This window comes from Schistocerca americana, chromosome 6 (genome assembly GCF_021461395.2).
Source record: "Schistocerca americana isolate TAMUIC-IGC-003095 chromosome 6, iqSchAmer2.1, whole genome shotgun sequence".
NCBI lineage: Eukaryota > Metazoa > Arthropoda > Insecta > Orthoptera > Acrididae > Schistocerca > Schistocerca americana.
In genome coordinates, this window is record NC_060124.1 from 63,240,799 (window position 1) to 63,258,699 (window position 17,901).

The following is a 17,901-nucleotide window of genomic DNA, read 5'->3' on the forward strand; positions in this document are numbered from 1 at the left end:
TTTCTTCCTCGTGCGTGTGCGCACCTCATGACGACTCAGTGGGTGAGTGGTCACCTTTACTCATAAATTATTTATGTAGAACAAACACTAGTAACACCACCTGTTTGTCATAAATCTTCATTTTCCCTTGTCAGTATTAACTATTTTTTCTGTTGTAACGATCACTTAGTTTGGCTGCAAGGATTTTAGTAATTATTGTGGGAGGAAACACTTCCGTGATTCACTGCTTGTGATTAGCATGTGACAAATGGAACATCATATGAATCCTTGAGGATATCAGTCATTAGTAATTAGCCCCTGTGTAGTTCCTAATATCTTTGTGCTTACATGGCTGTGTCATTGCTTATGAAGGACTTTGATACAAGGAAAGGCTGGACATGTACCCGGGGGTGATGAATTCAGATTACTGTCGGACCATCCTGATCGGAAGACCATGGTTTCCTAAATAACTTAAAACGGATTCTGGGAGGATTGGTTTGAAAAATGACTAGCTGAATTTCCTTCCACATTGTTTTGTTTCTAATACCCTTGTCATTGACAAGGTGTTAAACAATAATCTTTTTCTTTTGGAACTGGAGAGAAGGCAAGTTAGATGCACTGAACTGTGATGTCCTGTAGTTAGACAATTTTTTAATGAACAGTCATTTGACTGTATTATTGATTATTTAATTACAACCCAGGATTTGCCTTATTTGATTGAGTTCGTCAATAACATATATTGCTGGACATCCAGCTTACAATTCTTCATACTTAGTGGGTAAAAACTTTGGTGTTGCTAACATGTATTAAGTTGTTAATCTTGAGCAGTTGTGACTATTCGTGTCGCCAATTTGTCAGAAGATAAACTGAGTCAGGATGTAGTATGTTTGTAAATAAAAGTAAAGCTTAACTATGAGTTACTGAAATGTCGTGTTGTGACACACTTGAACGTAAGGTGCATGTGTAAAGAATTAGAGGAAAACAAACTTTGCCATTGATCATCTTTGTGTTGTGTGTGTGTGTGTGTGTGTGTGTGTGTGTGTGTGTGTGTCTGTGTGCGCGCGCGCGCAATGAAAGTTGCTAGTTAATGTTGTAGTTTGTATGAAGCAAAAACTGGGTATAAGAAACTAGTGTGAGAAATTCTGCGGCATGTACAGGTGTTTCAGAATTTTTGCTCAATCCTCCAGCATACCTTGAACTCCTATTTTTGTATTACGTGCCATTTTTCATGGCTTGAGAATACTGCACAGTAAAATAGTTGATGTACTTCCATCTTAAACCCCCTTTCTTTTGAGCAGGAATTGAAAACAAAAATGAGAGGAAAGGTTTAATTAAAGATAGTGTACAAAAACACACTTCCGATTTTTGTTGTAACTATGTTAATAATTTTAACTTGGTGTTCTGAACTATGCAATAAGCATTGTTTAGTAATTAGTGGTGTGTGGTAGCTGCAGTTGTCAAATGGAGTGTAAAACTGTCTGATGACAATATAGTGCCATCCAGTGCTCCAGTTGCATTGAACTCTTGTTTGGATAATTGTATATTAACCAAAGTGAAAACTAAAAGTTAAATTGACAATATTTGAAACTACTACTCACAGGATAGTTACTTTTGTAAGTACAAGGGATGAACCACTGATATGATAGTTATTATAGTTGCAGTCAGTATTGGGAAGGTAACATCTTGTCTCATTGACCTGAACATCTGTAGTAATTAGACAGGACTGAGCTCCATGGAAAATTGGAGACTTTTAACTGATTGATTGCGTGTAGGAATGAGATTAGTAGTGTTGGTTCCAGTGAGGAATTTTATTTAGACATACACAAGCATAGTTCTCGTGTATTCTTCCATTGTTTATTTCTCGACAATCCACGTCACCAAATTCCTTACAAGAGGACATCAGAAATATGTCTCAAGTAGTTAAAATGATTGCAGGATCAGTAGTTGTTTCCAGAATTTGTGCATTTAAATCTGAAAGCCTTTATAATTTTTTGTTAGCTTCTTTGAATGTTTTGGTAATAATGAGTTGGAAATAAATAACATAACTTTATTGCCAGAAATAAATGCTTGTTTTTGAATATTAGGTTATAATGCTAGTACATTTAAATGCTGCTTTTGTCTATAAACTTGTTTGGAAGTAGGCCTATTTAGTTCCTTTATTTTCACTGGGTTTAGTTATCAATTTACTGAACTCTGTCAGAGGTTAAGATTTGTTCAGATAGCTGAATTTTTCAGGTGGTGAGACAATCAAACAAATCAACCAGCAGTCGGGGGCACATTGTGAGTTGGACAGGCGACCGCCCCCTAATCCTGCTGAAAAAGTGTTTGTGATACGTGGGACGCCAGACCAAATAGAACAGGCGAAGAGAATCATTAGTGAAAAGATTGGAATGGTAAGATCTACTTTCATAACATTTAGTTTCGTATAAAAATAAGATATAGAATTATTATCCAGGCACTGAGTGTTGGCTAAGGAAATGTGATCTTTTGTGTTGCTAGACACTGTGAAGTAAAATAAGTTGCTTGCCAGCTTGAAGCGTGGAATAGTTAGTTTTGTACACATGGTACAAATTGAATTGAGTGTTTTGTTCAGATAAAGAAAAACTAGTGTGCCATTAAGATTTACGAACAAATTAATAGAAATGGTGCTTGCTTGATGTGTGTAGATACTGTTACCAAATGAGACTAACTTCAGTATACATTTACTTTAACAATTACCCTTGTGAAAAAATGAGCATCAATTGATGGAAACTTTGAGAAAGTGCTGGAGTAGGTATTTGAAGTGTGATGAGCTTTTGACACATAGGGATGAAGTACTTAATGATAGCTATTTTGGAGAAAATGCAAGAATTAATTTCTGATATTGTGCCACAATCTATTGTGATTGAAATGTGGCTTTCTTTTAATGTTTGAAACAGTAATCAAAGCAGTGATTGGTGCTGCATCAAGTGTCTGGCAGAGAAGAAAATTATAATTTTCAGAATATCAGAAATGTTCCGCACCAGCAGCATGGCAGAACAATGAAATGTCCTCTTACTTAAAAAGCTTTCTTTAGGGAATACATATGACTGCAAGGAGTTACGCCAATGTGGATGATGAGATACTTACCGCACTAATTATTGTGAATCAAACAATGGAAAAGGCATAATAGAACGACAATATTGTGAACAGGATGGAATACTACTCACCATATAGTGGAGATACTAAGTCACAGACAGGCACGACAAAAAGACTGTCAAACAAGTAAGCTTTTGGCCAAGAAGGTCGTCATTGAAATTGTGCGTGCAGCCCTTCCTGCCTAGTGTGCAGATTGGTAACAACAAAGCAATATTTGTTGAGTGTAGTGCATAGATTTGTAGTGCACACACGGGAATTTTATGCACATAAACCACACAAAAAATTTCACATTAGCTTTTTGAATAGCTTGTAGTTCTTATAGACAGCTTAACTGTTGGAGACGTAATTCTTACAAAGAAGACTGGCAGAGGAAATAAAATTGTGCCAGTGTTTGTAACTTCAGAGACTTGCACCAATTGGGACTTCAATCTGTTGAAGTGAGATTTCTTGTGCATATGTGATTTTATTAAAATTCTTGTAACACAGTTCTTATAACTGGTGAAAACTGCATATTTTGCAAACTGTGAAATGGATCCTTGTTCATTCTCCATTGTTCTCACAAAAATGCAGTGTACGTTGAATGCAGTAAACGTATTTCTTACACCAGTCACAGCTGACAAAAAATTAATGCATTGAAGCACCTCACAGTAATTACTGCTTTTATTTAGACAGTAAAAATGGTCCTGGACATTGTTCAGCATACTGTGCTACATACCAGGTTTACTGCACCAAATTTCAAAAAAATGGCAGGGCAAACTGATACACACAAACAGAAGTTTAAGGATACTGTTCTGTTGACCTGAAATTACGAGAGCTATTGGAAGTTACACTGACTGAAAAAAAAAATTGGAAACTGAATTACAGTAGTTGTTTGGATGGAATTACTGTAGTTATTCTGGATGGAATCTGTCAACAGCCTTTTCACTGTCCACAAAAACGAGGCAGCATTATGGCCAGGCCAAGAGTTCAACAAAAACAATGAATTATTTTCTGTAACAGATGGGAAGACATTAAGAATGAAATGTTGAAAATTCTTTCCTATTTTTCCTGATTTTTTTTTTATGTTCTTTCCCAGATTTTTGCAGTTTTTTTTTATTTTGGTGCTAATTGACCTTGAAGTTGCTGAAGACAAATACAAAGATAGAGGAACAGTAATCCACACATATATGCCACTGACATTACCATGTACATCACAGCATTCATTGATTGCACAAGTGACCTTTTTTTTTTGCCCCAAAGACAAATCACAATTTGCATGCAGTTCTGCCAGGAAAACTAACTTATTAGCATTACACACAGCAGCTGTGGGAATAACAGCGAGCTTTGTCTTCAAATGAATTTCTTTGTGCATAATATTGCATATTACAGTGTATCCTTTACATGTTTACTTGAAGTAAACTTGTAATTTTATTATGTACTGTTCTGTATGATCGCCTAAACCTGTTCAAGGCTAGAGCAGCCTAGAAATAAGAAATTCTCATCTCTTGCAATTTGGTGGGGCCAGTCTCCTAGATATCCATCAGTAATGGTGCATTCTCTCTCATGAACGATTCCAAATCTTTCAAATTCTTTTTTTCCTTTTTTACCATTGGTTTCATTTTGACATGCATTTCATGTTACAAATTCCTTGAATTTATACAATTCCCGTTCACATTTTACAGAACAGAACCACACTAACACACAGCTTAATCCAAAGCATTTTCTCCCATGTTTGTTCAACAAAAAGCTCAGTTTTTTGTCACTGAAAGTTACTGCAATAAATGTTTTGTTTAGGCTAGCAGGGTGTTCTTTTTCCAGGCTCAAATTTGCACAACTACCTTCGATCGAACCACAATTCATGAATCATCAGAATTATTTCCTATTTCTTCCACAGTCAGGTGAAATGTCATCATTCAAATGAATGTCCAAGGAATTAACTAGCAAATAATTTATACGGTTAATCAGCAGAAGTAGGCGATGTTTACTGGATACTATGTTTTTGGTATTAAGCTTTGCAAGATTGAGAATCTCATTTGGATTCCAAATTACAGTGAAACTCCAGAAACTGCACAAGGGTAGATGTTATTAGTGATTATCAACATTAAATGAGATATAAACTCTGGCAAATAATTTCACTAACAGATGTTTGGGCACAATGAACAAAAACTTAAATTCGCGTTAGAAATTAAGATTGTCATGTTATCTGTTTATCGATGTGCTGTTGACCGAGGCTGTGTGTGTCTGCTGTGTTGCACACGCACAGTGCGCTACAGCCATGGTAGTAATTACTATTAAAAACAGTCTTGATCACGATTTATTTAACAAGGTGACCGGTTTCGACCACTACTGTGGTCATCTTCAGACCATTGAGTAGGAACCTCATTCTGTTGGAGTATCAGTACTGATTTCAGTAGTGATTCTCCAACAGAAAGAGGTTCCTACTCAATGGTCTGAAGATGACCACAGTAGTGGTCGAAACCGGTCACCTTGTTAAATAAATCGTGATCAAGACTGTTTTTAATAGTAATTATTTATAAGACATTGATCACTGCTGTTCCCGTAATGCATTCAAAAGTAAGCCATGGTAGTGTTGTACATTTCTCCATTCACCTGGTGGTCTTCGCATTTGGCATTTTTGAACTCTTAATGCAGTTCTTCTTAACAGTTGTAAAATTTTGACTGCTTTCCTTTTGCTGTATTTTTCCAGGGGACTTTTTATGTGTTGAGTTTGACCCTTCCCTTGTTAGATCATTTTGCAAGGAACAGATGGATAGTCTAAAAGTTGGGAGTTTTTGTTGTGGCTTTGATTCTGTTTGATAGTTTCTCCATACTTCCATAGTTTAAAGTATCCGAGGAACTAAACCTCTCATATGAGTTAATTTGTTTAGGTACTTCGGCATCTCTTTGTGCTTAAAGATTCTCAGTCCTGCCACTGGACCTCTAGCGGTCACACTGTAGCCTTTTTTATGTGATACAATGAGGAGGATGCTCACAAACATTTGAATTATGCCTTCAGTAGCAATTAGTTTTTCAGAGCTGATCCAATATGAAAGGAAAAATTCTGTAACATATATAGATTACTGTAATTATGGCCTTGCTGTGCAGTATAAAAACAGAAAAACCTCATAACATGTTTTCACAAGATTGAGAATATCACTATTTGGTCACAGCACATGGTAAACATGTTTTTTTACTGAAAGAGTGCTTCATTTTTCATTCCTGAAATTCAAGACCTGACAGTTAATTCTATGCAAGGAAAGGTTAAGCCCGAGGAGCGTACAGGAAGTCTACCCATTAACCTTGGATATGATCATCATTATATCGTACAAATCATCACATAACATAGAGTTGTGCAGCCTTTTAATTTTGTTTTTGTCCTTTCTGTTCAGAAAGCCTGCCCAAAACTAAAATGCAGGTAGTTATTAAAATAATTATTCTGCTTGAGTTTATATTGTAGATGTCTTCAAGTTATGCAGATATTTTGCTAGTTATTTAGTATTAGATTAACAATAGGTTTTTATTAATCATTTAGATTGTGGGTAATTTAAACAGATGTGGCAGCATTAATACATTACATATCTAACTATAGCTTGTTCAAAATTCGATTCCTATTGTCAGCAGTTTGGAAGTTAGATTAAAACCTTTATTTGGTATGGACTGACCATAAAGTGTCCTCATTCTATTCATTTATATTACTTACACAGTTGAGTGTATTCTAGAACCTTTGCTGTAGTGTTAGAAATTTAAAATTAATAATGTTATTTGTTTTTTTATTTTGCTTGTATACTGTAAAGTCTTGCACGACAACATTAAACTATTTCGAGACAGCCGATTTATTTGTTTCAGCCACCTGGTCCTGGCGGTGCGCCCCCAACGCAGTACCCCATTGGTCAAGGCCCACCTGGAGGGTAAGTTATGAAAATATAAAGAGCATAGTTATGTACTTACAATATCTTTAATCTAATAAGGTGGTGATTTAAGCCTAAAAAGAACTATTGGTAGGATGTATTATTCCAGGCAAGGCCCTCCCCAACACTTCGCCCCGCAAGGATGGGGCGGAGGCTATCAGCCATGGCAGAATCAGCAACATCCCACTGATCCAAGTAAGTGAAACGTATGTTACAATCTACATTACATATTTGTCATTGCAAAATGACAAATGGCTGAATTTTAATATGTATATTGCTTTGGAAGAATTTGACATTTAAAAATATGTAGATTATGTTCATGACATAAAATTGAGCAGTGGACAGGACTGGTACTTGTATTTCCTTGGATATAGAATTTTGTAGAAAAATTTCATTATGTATTGGGCAAAGTAGGATGATATGAAAATGGTTCAGCTTTTCCATAAGCTACATGATGAGTCTAAATGTTGAATAATTTAGTTAAATTTTCAGTCGCTAACATGGTAATATTTATTTCTGTGGTTTGAGGTCAATTAGTTGGCTAAGTTGATGATACCAGTGAAAATTCTTGTGTGCATAGAATAAGAGAATACAAGTGGTTTACTTTATTGGATTGTATGCAAGTTAGTTGTATTGAATACTGAATGGTATACACACACTGGTTTTAAAAAATAATATTAAGTATGAACCCAGTGATGTGCTGCACCTTCGTTAGGTGGTTATCACTAGAAGGTTTAGCAGCCAGAGACACTTGTCATTCTGTGTGTGTGTGTGTGTGTGTGTGTGTGTGTGTGTGTGTGTGTGTGTGTGTAATTTAGGACTTTCGGCGGAGACAGTCTTTGTCGCATGTTTTTGACTCTGCATCTCCACTATATGGTGAGTAGCAATCTAGCCTTTTCATAATATGACATTCCATTCTGGATTTTCCATTGGAGGTTTGTCTTTAAATTTTTCTGTGTTGTAGAGTTACATATTTTAATGTTATTAAATGCAACTAACATCTTACTGATATGGGGAGAACCTCAACTGATTTGACTTCTATTTGGTAATTTGCTTGTGTACAACCTAAAATGAGACGCAAAGTATCTTAACACCTTCCATTTTTTAGAAAGCCATCCTCAAATTTCGTGATGCACAATCTCCTCAAAATTGACGAGGTTGATAGATGATTAAAAATTGAGCATTTTCATCACATATAGGGTGTGCAGTCCTCTATTCTCCTATGACCAGTGTAAAGAAACTTGTTACACAGCTGTCCCAGTTTGCACGCACAGAGTAATGAAAGCATCACTGGCATGTTGGCATAGTGACAGATGCATTAGGCTGGGGAGCAGGAAACCTGTGTTAGATTCCACAGCAAATTATGCAGTTCATTTGTACTTTTTGCACATTTATTTTTAGGAATAGTAGGGTTCATAAGTTAAGCAAACAAATAAGAAATAAGGTAGGCAAGTAAATTTCTCTAACGGCTTTGATTATTAAAGAATTAAATGTTGAGCCCGTATCTCGTGGTCGTGCGGTAGCGTTCTCGCTTCCCATGCCCGGGTTCCCGGGTTCGATTCCCGGCGGGGTCAGGGATTTTCTCTGCCTCGTGATGGCTGTGTGTTGTGTGATGTCCTTAGGTTAGTTAGGTTTAAGTAGTTCTAAGTTCTAGGGGACTGATGACCATAGATGTTAAGTCCCATAGTGCTCAGAGCCAATTAAATGTTGAAGCCTCATGGTATGAAAACCATATCGAGTAAGACTGGTGCAAATTTAATAATGAGGCACCACAGCTGTGTGAGCTTCTTTAGTCAAGTGTGGTGCAGAATTTTATTCTGAGGCTTCAAAATTGCAATGCCCTTAAACCCAGTCGGAATTGGCCAATCACGTGGATGCAGTCACGATTCATAACATAATTAATGCTGGACTGTTAGCACTAATTTTTCAGGCAATGTTAATGTGTCTGGCAATTGTCAAAATTACTTCTCTAAAAACAAATATTTGAAACGTTACCAAAGTTACTTGTTGGTTCTTCAGATGAAACAGCATAATTGCTCAAAGATTGTATTTTAGATGTTCTTGATGCCTTGAGTAAATTTGCTTTGAGTGTTCATGGCCAAATACATCCATGCAGTTGTTCAAAGGAAAATGGAGATATGGAACATAGAGTGAAAAAAGTTGTAGAGGTCACCAGGATAAAATTTTAGTTCTTTACCAGCCAGTCATTTCAGAAATTTATTTGCATACTTTCTCATTATTCATTATTGTTTTACTTGCCATATAAATCATCCTATTCCCACAAAATTTGATATGGAAGAAATATAGTTAAGAAAACCGCAGAATTAATTTTGAAAACGAATTTTTTTTCCATTCCTGGCCAAATACCTTGGTCACTATGCTAGCAGTCCTTCTGCTCACCAGCTTGGGCTTATGGATACATAAGCAACAGTCATAACATTTTCTTTTTTAATTTCTATGAAGTTTTTGGACCCTTCATATTATGATAAATGTTCAGATTTCAATTATTTATTGATCACGTTGATTCAGTTGTGTGTGCTGAGCTTTAGAGGTGCTTTTCGCAAAAAATGGAAGGTGTTAAGCTAAAATATCGAGTCTTACAATGTAGGTTGTGCACAAGCAACCTGCAAGTGAGCTGAATCAGTTGGCCATGTCTGAGGGCTTCCACTTATGAGGGGTGTGGTGGACTGGTGGGACATTCACACTGGGTGGGTAGTGTCAGTTAGAACCTTTTTCCCACTGTCCAGAATTTTGTTCGGTGTGTTATCTAAATTGGTTAAGGTTATGAATACCAGTGTTGTTCTTTTGAAAAGCATTACTGATTTCCTTCCACAATGTGAGGTTGGTCTGTCAGAATCCTCCCTACAAACTGAAGTGTATTGGTAAATTGTCCATTTCCTGAGTAGTTGTTAAGTAATTCTGTTTCCTAAATAGTTGATTTCTGGTCTGTTCAAAGGACTTGCAGTGTGTTCAAAGCCACTATGTTGTGATATGCTGATGAATTCTGTCGGTGAACAGCAATAGGTATATAATTCAGTGTTGCATTTTTTCAACAAAATCTCCATTCAAAATGTTTGATTCAATTACAATGTTTCGTTTTTTGCCATATCCATTCCTCTGCATGCCATACTGCCATACTTGCACAATAGTGGTGATACAGTGATTAGAAGACATCTAAAAAGTGACATTGTGGGAACTGTTTCTCACTGGTAGTTGAACATGTTGAAATGTCTTGAAGCATTGTGTATACTCTTTTGTTTCAAGTAAAAGAATCTACTAATGTTAAATAGGTAAATAGTTGCTTTAAGAGCTATTAAGTCCCACAGAATTAAATATATGGTGGATTACTGGGTGCCAAAAACTGAGAATTCGGTTGTTGAAATTTCAGCCTTAAACATTTTTCAACATTTGCTTCAAGAATGGTTTGTCGAAGTCTATTGATACACAAGTTTTTTACGTGCTGTTGCTGTATGTTCAAAAAAAAAAAAATTGAGGATTGACTTCAATTTAATGCACATACATTTAAAATTTCTGTCAAGAGAATTTGATGGAGCTCCCTGTGCAGCCAGGACTGTCATGTTTTGTTGCATCTGTTGTTCAGAAGGTCTTGATTTGACTATATAAATTCAACAATAATGTTAGAGGCCACGTTCTGCTCCTCAAGGATAAGTATGGGGATACAGTGTTCCTCTCTAATGATTGTTTAACTTGTGTCTCACAGCTGTAGTGCCAGCACATAAAATTTTGCCCACTGGGCTTTGTAAGTAGTCAATAGGCAGCATATTGCTCACATACACACTTGTGCTGGTCATACTGCATCCTGGCCATTCAGATTAGTCAGTAGCACACACGTGGTTGTTGGTGCTTAAAGGTTTGACACTTTATATGATTTTGATACAGTTGCATTGTTACCGAATTTGTCTAGATACAATCTTCATGTGAAATAAGACAGAAACATAACACATATACATTTCTTTACTGCTCCAAACAAGCACTTTCACCTACTCCCTTGTCAAACAATAGGGTTTTTCCTTTCCAGAATCACTTACCAAAGCATGTGCATCATAACAAATCCATGCCGTTGTAATACCTGTAAGTCAGCAGAGTGCAATTTTGTAAATCAGTCATTTTTAATTTCGTTTCCAATGGTGCAACTAAAAATTGTGTGCTAGATAATTTAAATCCTTATCTCAAAATTAACAGATCTGCATAGTTCAGTGGTAACAACAAAATAAATTAGTAGGTATTTTAATGAAAAGATGTTCAAAAAATTTCCCAAACCAAGCTGCCTAAAAGGGGCTGTGTTCCAATGGCCTAACAAGGCCAATATATTAAAATAGGGGTACCTTGTGGATAGCAGACTGCTTTGCCTGCTTTTTGATGGGGAAGATGCAGGTGTCATGTGTTTTCATTCATGCCAAATTAGAAGATTTCTCATAAAATGCAGTATTTGAAGTTGTCTGGCCTTTCAGTACTAGTTTATTTTGGCATGCTGTGAGGAAATTTTTGACATTATAATTCTTATGCGAGTGTGAATGGGTAGCTTGTAGAGTTTCTTTATTCCATATTACATTATACTTCTCTGTGAACTTCATTTCTGAAAATCGTGTCCTTGGGCATGTTGGGCTAGTTCACAATGCAAGCTCAATAGGTTTTTACAATTCACTGATCTTTGACAGTTCTTTATCTCCAGCCAAGAAATGATTGTTGCTGCATCATTGTTTTGGTAAAGCCACCCTGTCTCTCAGAATAAATATTAAAAATTCTATGTGTTGACTTATTCTTTGACAATTAGCTTTTGCCCCTTACTTCTATAGTAAGTATTTTGTGGGCCTGGACATACTATGCCATATGTACAGTGCAGATGGAAGTGTGATGGAATTTCATGAAAAATTTTTTAATGTCTATTTGGTTTTCATAGTGGGAAAACTACAAGCATTATTGTTCGTTCTTCAGGAAGACCTGTTTCTCTGCAGTTACTTACAGAAAGTGATTTTACAAATTCTGATGAAAACACAGGTCCAAAGAATAAGAGACTGAAATGTGGTTTATATACTTCATGAAATTCTTTTATTTGCTAGTAAAAAATATAAATCCTGAGATGGTTTAGACTGAGCAGCAGGGGGGGATAGTTTAGACTGAGCATGCAGTCTGTGAGCCATCGGTAAAAAACATATGATTGTTGCCAGGATGTTATTGTTATGGTAATGGGAACAAAAGTCACAAAATTTCATGAAATGTGCAATTTAACGAGTAAAAGTACATGAATAGAAGCAAAAAGTATGAGGTCTATCCAGGACGTAAGTACCACTTCGTTCTATCGCCAACTGCAGCACTAGTGTCACAGTTCTCCACCTTCACCCTCATCTCTCTTGTTTGTTGTCTTTTCAGCTGATGCCATTACAGCAGGATTGTGCTGTTTGCATTTGTTAGTGATTGTTCAGTCTTTGATAGTCTCTTGAGTCTGTCAACTGTGAAGTGCATTCTGTTCTATGGTTTTTTTTTTTTTTTTTTTTTTTTTTTTTTTTTTTTTTAAGGCAAAGAATGCTAAGCCAGCCGAGATTAATTGTAAACGTGTAGAGATTTATGGTGGTCTGACTGCTGGAATGAGGAGGAGGGGGTGAGACATTTCAGTGGCCAACAAGCCAATGTTCATGGTGCATGGAGTGTTTGGCCTTCTATTGTCAATGATGACTTAGTAGAGAAAGTTAATGAGAAAATTTTAAAAAACAGACAATTCACAAAAATAGTTCTTCTTGATGAATTTCCACAAATTTCAAAAACTGTCTTGCATGCATCACAAATTGCCAAAATTGTTACAAGTTGTTCTTGATGGATTCCGAAAATGCTTCTGGATGTACACAAAATGAATTGACTTTGCAGTGCTTTGACATTTCTTATCCAATGCCGTGATGAGGTTGATGAATTCTTAACTAGAATTGTGAGTGGTGATGACTTTGGTTTGTCTTGTCACTTCAGAATCGAGACAAGCCAGTGGAGTGGAGGCACTCACTATCCCTCAAAAACTAAAGTGTGCAATTTAAAGCAAAAGGTATGCAATGCTTACTCAAGGCATTGTGTTGCTTCATGACAGTGCACGTCCCCATTCTGCTGATGTCACTCGAAACCTCATTCAGCAGTTCGGTTGGGAGCAGTTGGATCACCTCTGTACAGTATCGATCTTACACGTTTTTTTACCATTTGTTCTTGAACTAGAAATGTGATTTTTGGGGAAAGGTGCTCTAATAGTGATTATGCAAAAAAGGTGTTCAGCAGTGGCCATATTCACTAGTGGCATCACTCTACTAAGAAGAGGGCAGAGAAAAGGTGGTTTCTCGCTGTGACAAATGGCTGAACGACGATGGCAACCATATGGGAAAAGGTTTTAGAAATGCTCTTTCTAGAAAAATGTTTTTGTCCAAAGTGGTATATACTTAATGGACACGACTCGTGCTGTTGAAGCTAATGGGAAGGAATCCTGTTTTCAGTAGGAGTTTTTGAGCTGTTTTGGTGCAATGGCAATAAGTCGCAACTTTTGACGAGAAGACCACTGTTAGCAGTGCAGACCAATGGTGACATACCTACTTCCACTGCATAATTTTTGACAGGCAGTCAGCTATAGTAATTAATAAACAAATAGCAATACTTAACGTCCACAAATATTCTGTATGTATCTGTGATAATCATGTAAGCAATGAGTCACACTGCCCTATTTCTTTGACCCAGAACTAGTGTTGGAGCTGACAGAAATGATCTCTCTGATTTGTTCTTCCAGTAATCCTTGATTGTTTCTCTATCTTCTTGGTATGGCTCATAAATGGAGACCAGCCTGGTGGGGCAATGTCTGTTAATGGCTTCTTTTGTCAACATTTCACCTCACAGAGGTTAAAATTCTTATTGTTTCTTGTGAAGTAACTTTTCACCTGGTCATGGAAATGTAGTAAGACTGAAATGAGTATGGCATAGAGGAAGCCTTGTTATTGTATTTGTTTGTCGATATGGTGTGTGCATATTTTGACTAGTACAGCTGTAAAAGTTCCATTGATTCTGCCTTGCCCATGCGAGGTTCAATTTTTGCCAGAGGAGAGTATGTTTTCTTCCTTTGCATTATTGGAGCATCATTAACATAACATAGTAGTATGGTTTATCGTCCATTACTACTATTGTTGAATTCCGGGGAATACTTCATAGCAACAAGTTAGAAAACCATTCAGCAAAACAGTGGTGTTCATTTCTTCATGGTGTAATCCTGCTCTTTGGAATGGAATAGAAAGAATGTTTCAGAGGAAGCCATGAGACAAACCAGCATGAAGGACAGTCGTTCTGCTACCTTGCTACCTTCCTGTGTGCGCTTCTCGGCTCCTTTGCCTGTGCAATGTGTCCAGACTTCTCAGCAGCATTAACTTAAATTTTGTCAAACAATATGCTCCTCATAGTGTATGGGAACTGGCATCTCCAGGCAACTATCTCACTTCCATCATAAAGATAAAAATCATTCGTGCTGGAAACAAAGCTTGTGAAGAAAATTTTGAAGAAACACCTTCCATCTGTTAAACAACACTGCCTTTTTCAGGTTAAAATGAACTATCTTTAATGTAGTGTAATCCTTGTGCTGATAAGAACCATGTGGATATCTTTGTATTATTTCCGGATAGGATGCATCCTCTGAATTGCAGGGTCCGAGGTTCAATTCCTGGCCGGATGGGGGATTTACTCCACTTGGGGACTGGGTGTTTGTGTTTTGTCCTCGTCATTTCATCATCACTGGACTGTGAAAAGATTGAGAATTTGTATGGATACTGATAACCATGCAGTTGAGTGCCAAACAAACCAAATATAATAATCTGTTCCTTAAAACATCTAAAATTGGATCCACACTATTGTAGTCCAGTTCAAAGTACTCAACTTATAGAGTACAAACAATTCCAATCTTATCTGCAGACTGGAATTCACCTTCCAACTGTCTATAACTTCGAAGTTGGGCTATGTGTTGTTAGGTGACTTACTTTGTGGCAAATGTCGTCTTCACAGAGATAACATTGTTACTGAACAGTGCGAATACAGTAAAGCTACTTCACAGCAACAGCTGCTGAAAACTGATCAGTTAAACACACTTTACAAAACGCTGCACTTCGCAATGGGAGCAGAGGAATACGAAACAATGTGGGCTACCTAGCACTTACTACTGTTTTGACAGGATGGTAACAGGATAATAACTGGTTAATGATGTTAGAGGCTAAATATGCTCATCATTGGTGATAACTGAAAAATGGTGTCACGTCCCACCACTGAGTCAGTGTTCAGTCACAAGTTAATTAGTACAGTATGTAAGGAACTAAGTGGTTTATCATGATGCGTTTGCTTTGCCAACCCAAATCACTTTCCAGTGTAATCTAGCTCTTGGTCTATGCAGGCGTTCAGTCACACAGCAGATGTTATCAGTCAAAAGTCAAATTGTGGCAAGTATTGCTAAGTTCTCCTCATGATGGTATGCTACATCAGTTCATTGACATGATGTATTACAATGTACGGAATAAGCCTAGTAATAATGGTCACAAATACCAAAGTAGCACGCTAAACTAAAAGGAAACTTGTCAAGATAATATAAAACTTATATTTAAGAGAACACAAAATAGAATTTGAAGAATATGTGGGAAGAGATAATGCCATGTTGTAAATTGCCAAAAAAGAATTCAGTGCACTGACAACTCATTCTGTATTGCCACCTCCTCCATACATACTCAAATAAGGGGGAACTGAATTTGTGTGCAGTGGAGTGAGTGCTTTGCAGCATACAATGTCCTGCCTTGAAATTTCCAAATTTAACAAGTGTTCACACAGATGCTTGAGATGCTTAGTCTTCAATGGAGAGACCTGTGACGGAAGGCAGTTGTAGGTAAGCATTGGTACATGGGTAATACTTCATTAGATGCTTTTAGCAGCACTTCCTTAATTTGCATTCCATCCCACAAATGAATCATGTCCCACAACCTCTTAGCCTAAAAACTGGGTATCCTGTGCCTAATACCCTTCCCCTAAGCTTAGATTAATCTATTTTGGTCAGTGCATGTTTGCAGCCCAACTTTTTCAGTCCTGTGATAGCAAGCAGCAGGACACAACGTACAAAAAATAAAAATCCCCTTCATATAATGAATGGTGACAATTTTCTTTCATGTGACTCATTTCAAGTTTGACAGGAAGTAGCTAAGTTGTGAAATGTGGGTTGTATGAGGAATGAAATGTGGGTTGTATGAGGAATGAAATGTGGGTTGTATGAGGAATGAAATGTGGGTTGTATGAGGAATGAAATGTGGGTTGTATGAGGAATGAAATGTGGGTTGTATGAGGAATGAAATGTGGGTTGTATGAGGAATGAAATGTGGGTTGTATGAGGAATGAAATGTGGGTTGTATGAGGAATGAAATGTGGGTTGTATGAGGAATGAAATGTGGGTTGTATGAGGAATGAAATGTGGGTTGTATGAGGAATGAAATAATGGGTTGTATGAGGAAAACAGAAATGTACTTCATTCTCTTAATTTTGGAAATTATTCCAGGTTTGCACGACTTAAAGTAAGACTGAGAATATACTTCACCCGAGAATGTTCTCAGCTTGAGTAAAAGGATAGATGAATTTTGTCAACAAGAACAACACTCAGATTTCATATGAAATCCTGTTTCTTGAAGCGAGCTGTGTAGCGTACTTAGTGCTGAGTAAGTTGTGTTGAGGTTGAGTTCTGATATTTATTTTTCCTTTCCTTTTTAGTAAAAATGATAGAATTCATGTTGCTTGGGAGCAAAAAGGATGAAGGTAGCCCCAAGAAATACCGAAGAGAGAAGCTATAGAAGTTAAACCGTATAAACGTTATTTGGTTGGTGAACTTCCTTCCCAAAAATCATGAGAGGAGGGATGAGCTTTCAAAAGAAGCAAAAATGAGAACACTTTTGTGCTATTTAGCAGACACAACTTTTCAGACTGATGTACAGAAGACCTAGTGGGTACACATCAGACAACTGTGTCACCGACATTTTCAGAAATTCATCATGTTTTCTCACAGTATAAATCTTACATTTTGTTCTGTTAGTCTGTTAACGAATGACTGTGTATTTGAATGTTGAGCATGCCGATTCTCTGGCATCATAGTGTGAACTAGCATGTTGGGGAGTCTTGCCATTGTGTGAAGCAGTATCTAGCTTGTCAGAAATGTTGATCAATGAGATTGCAGAACATAATCTGTCACATACATGCTGTTGCCCCTCAGTACAGAGCTGAAAACACGCTGTTAATTATGATTTTTTAAATAAAATTATGAGAACCATCAAATTCGTGGTTAAATAATTATTGTAACTTGTGTATTATGAGAGTATACCATTTAAAGGCAATGGCAAATTATGAGCCATCAAAAATGCATTGTTTTTGGTATAATTTGCCATAATTAAATTCCAGTTAGTAACATAGCTACGATTAAAGCATTCAGGAGCTGTAACATGCTAGGTATACTTGTCAAACTTTTGGTTGTTGCTTTAGAGCAGTAGGTAGCCTCACAGACCCATAAGCAAAAGTGTGATGTATTGGTGGTTCTTGCCTCAGTATATCCAGTTTTTCTTTACTAACCTTCATGTTTTTATAGGTTCTGATACTTTCTTGTTAGTTTAATATTTATCTGTACTACACGATTCAATGTTACGTAAATGTAAGTGCACTCTTTTTTTTGAGGAGTGGGTTCATTTGATTGGCTTAATCTACAGGACTGCTCGCACTACTCGCAGTAACATATTTTCCCTTTCTCCTTTTAAGTTTTGTATTTCATGCGTTGCAAAGATTCTGATGCTGAATAGGAATAGTGATAAAGTAAGAACGACCTTATGGTTTTACTAAGAAGTGAGAATGATGAAATAATATTTAGCTCTTGTGAAGA

The 17,901-nt window shown here is 36.8% G+C and overlaps 1 protein-coding gene across 7 annotated transcripts in view; it reads left to right on the forward strand.

Annotated features, from left to right (window-relative positions):
* The window catches only part of LOC124619247 (far upstream element-binding protein 1), a 77,794-nt gene that overhangs the window by 27,420 nt on the left and 32,473 nt on the right, over positions 1-17,901 (forward strand). For 4 of the 7 annotated variants that reach the window (XM_047145494.1, XM_047145495.1, XM_047145500.1 and 1 more), the window contains 3 exons: positions 2,215-2,372; positions 6,904-6,983; positions 7,078-7,178. In XM_047145494.1, coding sequence (XP_047001450.1) covers positions 2,215-2,372; positions 6,904-6,983; positions 7,078-7,178 — 339 coding nt within the window. The remainder of the gene's footprint in view (positions 1-2,214; positions 2,373-6,903; positions 6,984-7,077; positions 7,179-17,901) is intronic. The other 3 variants (XM_047145497.1, XM_047145498.1, XM_047145499.1) reach the window with 3 other exon arrangements.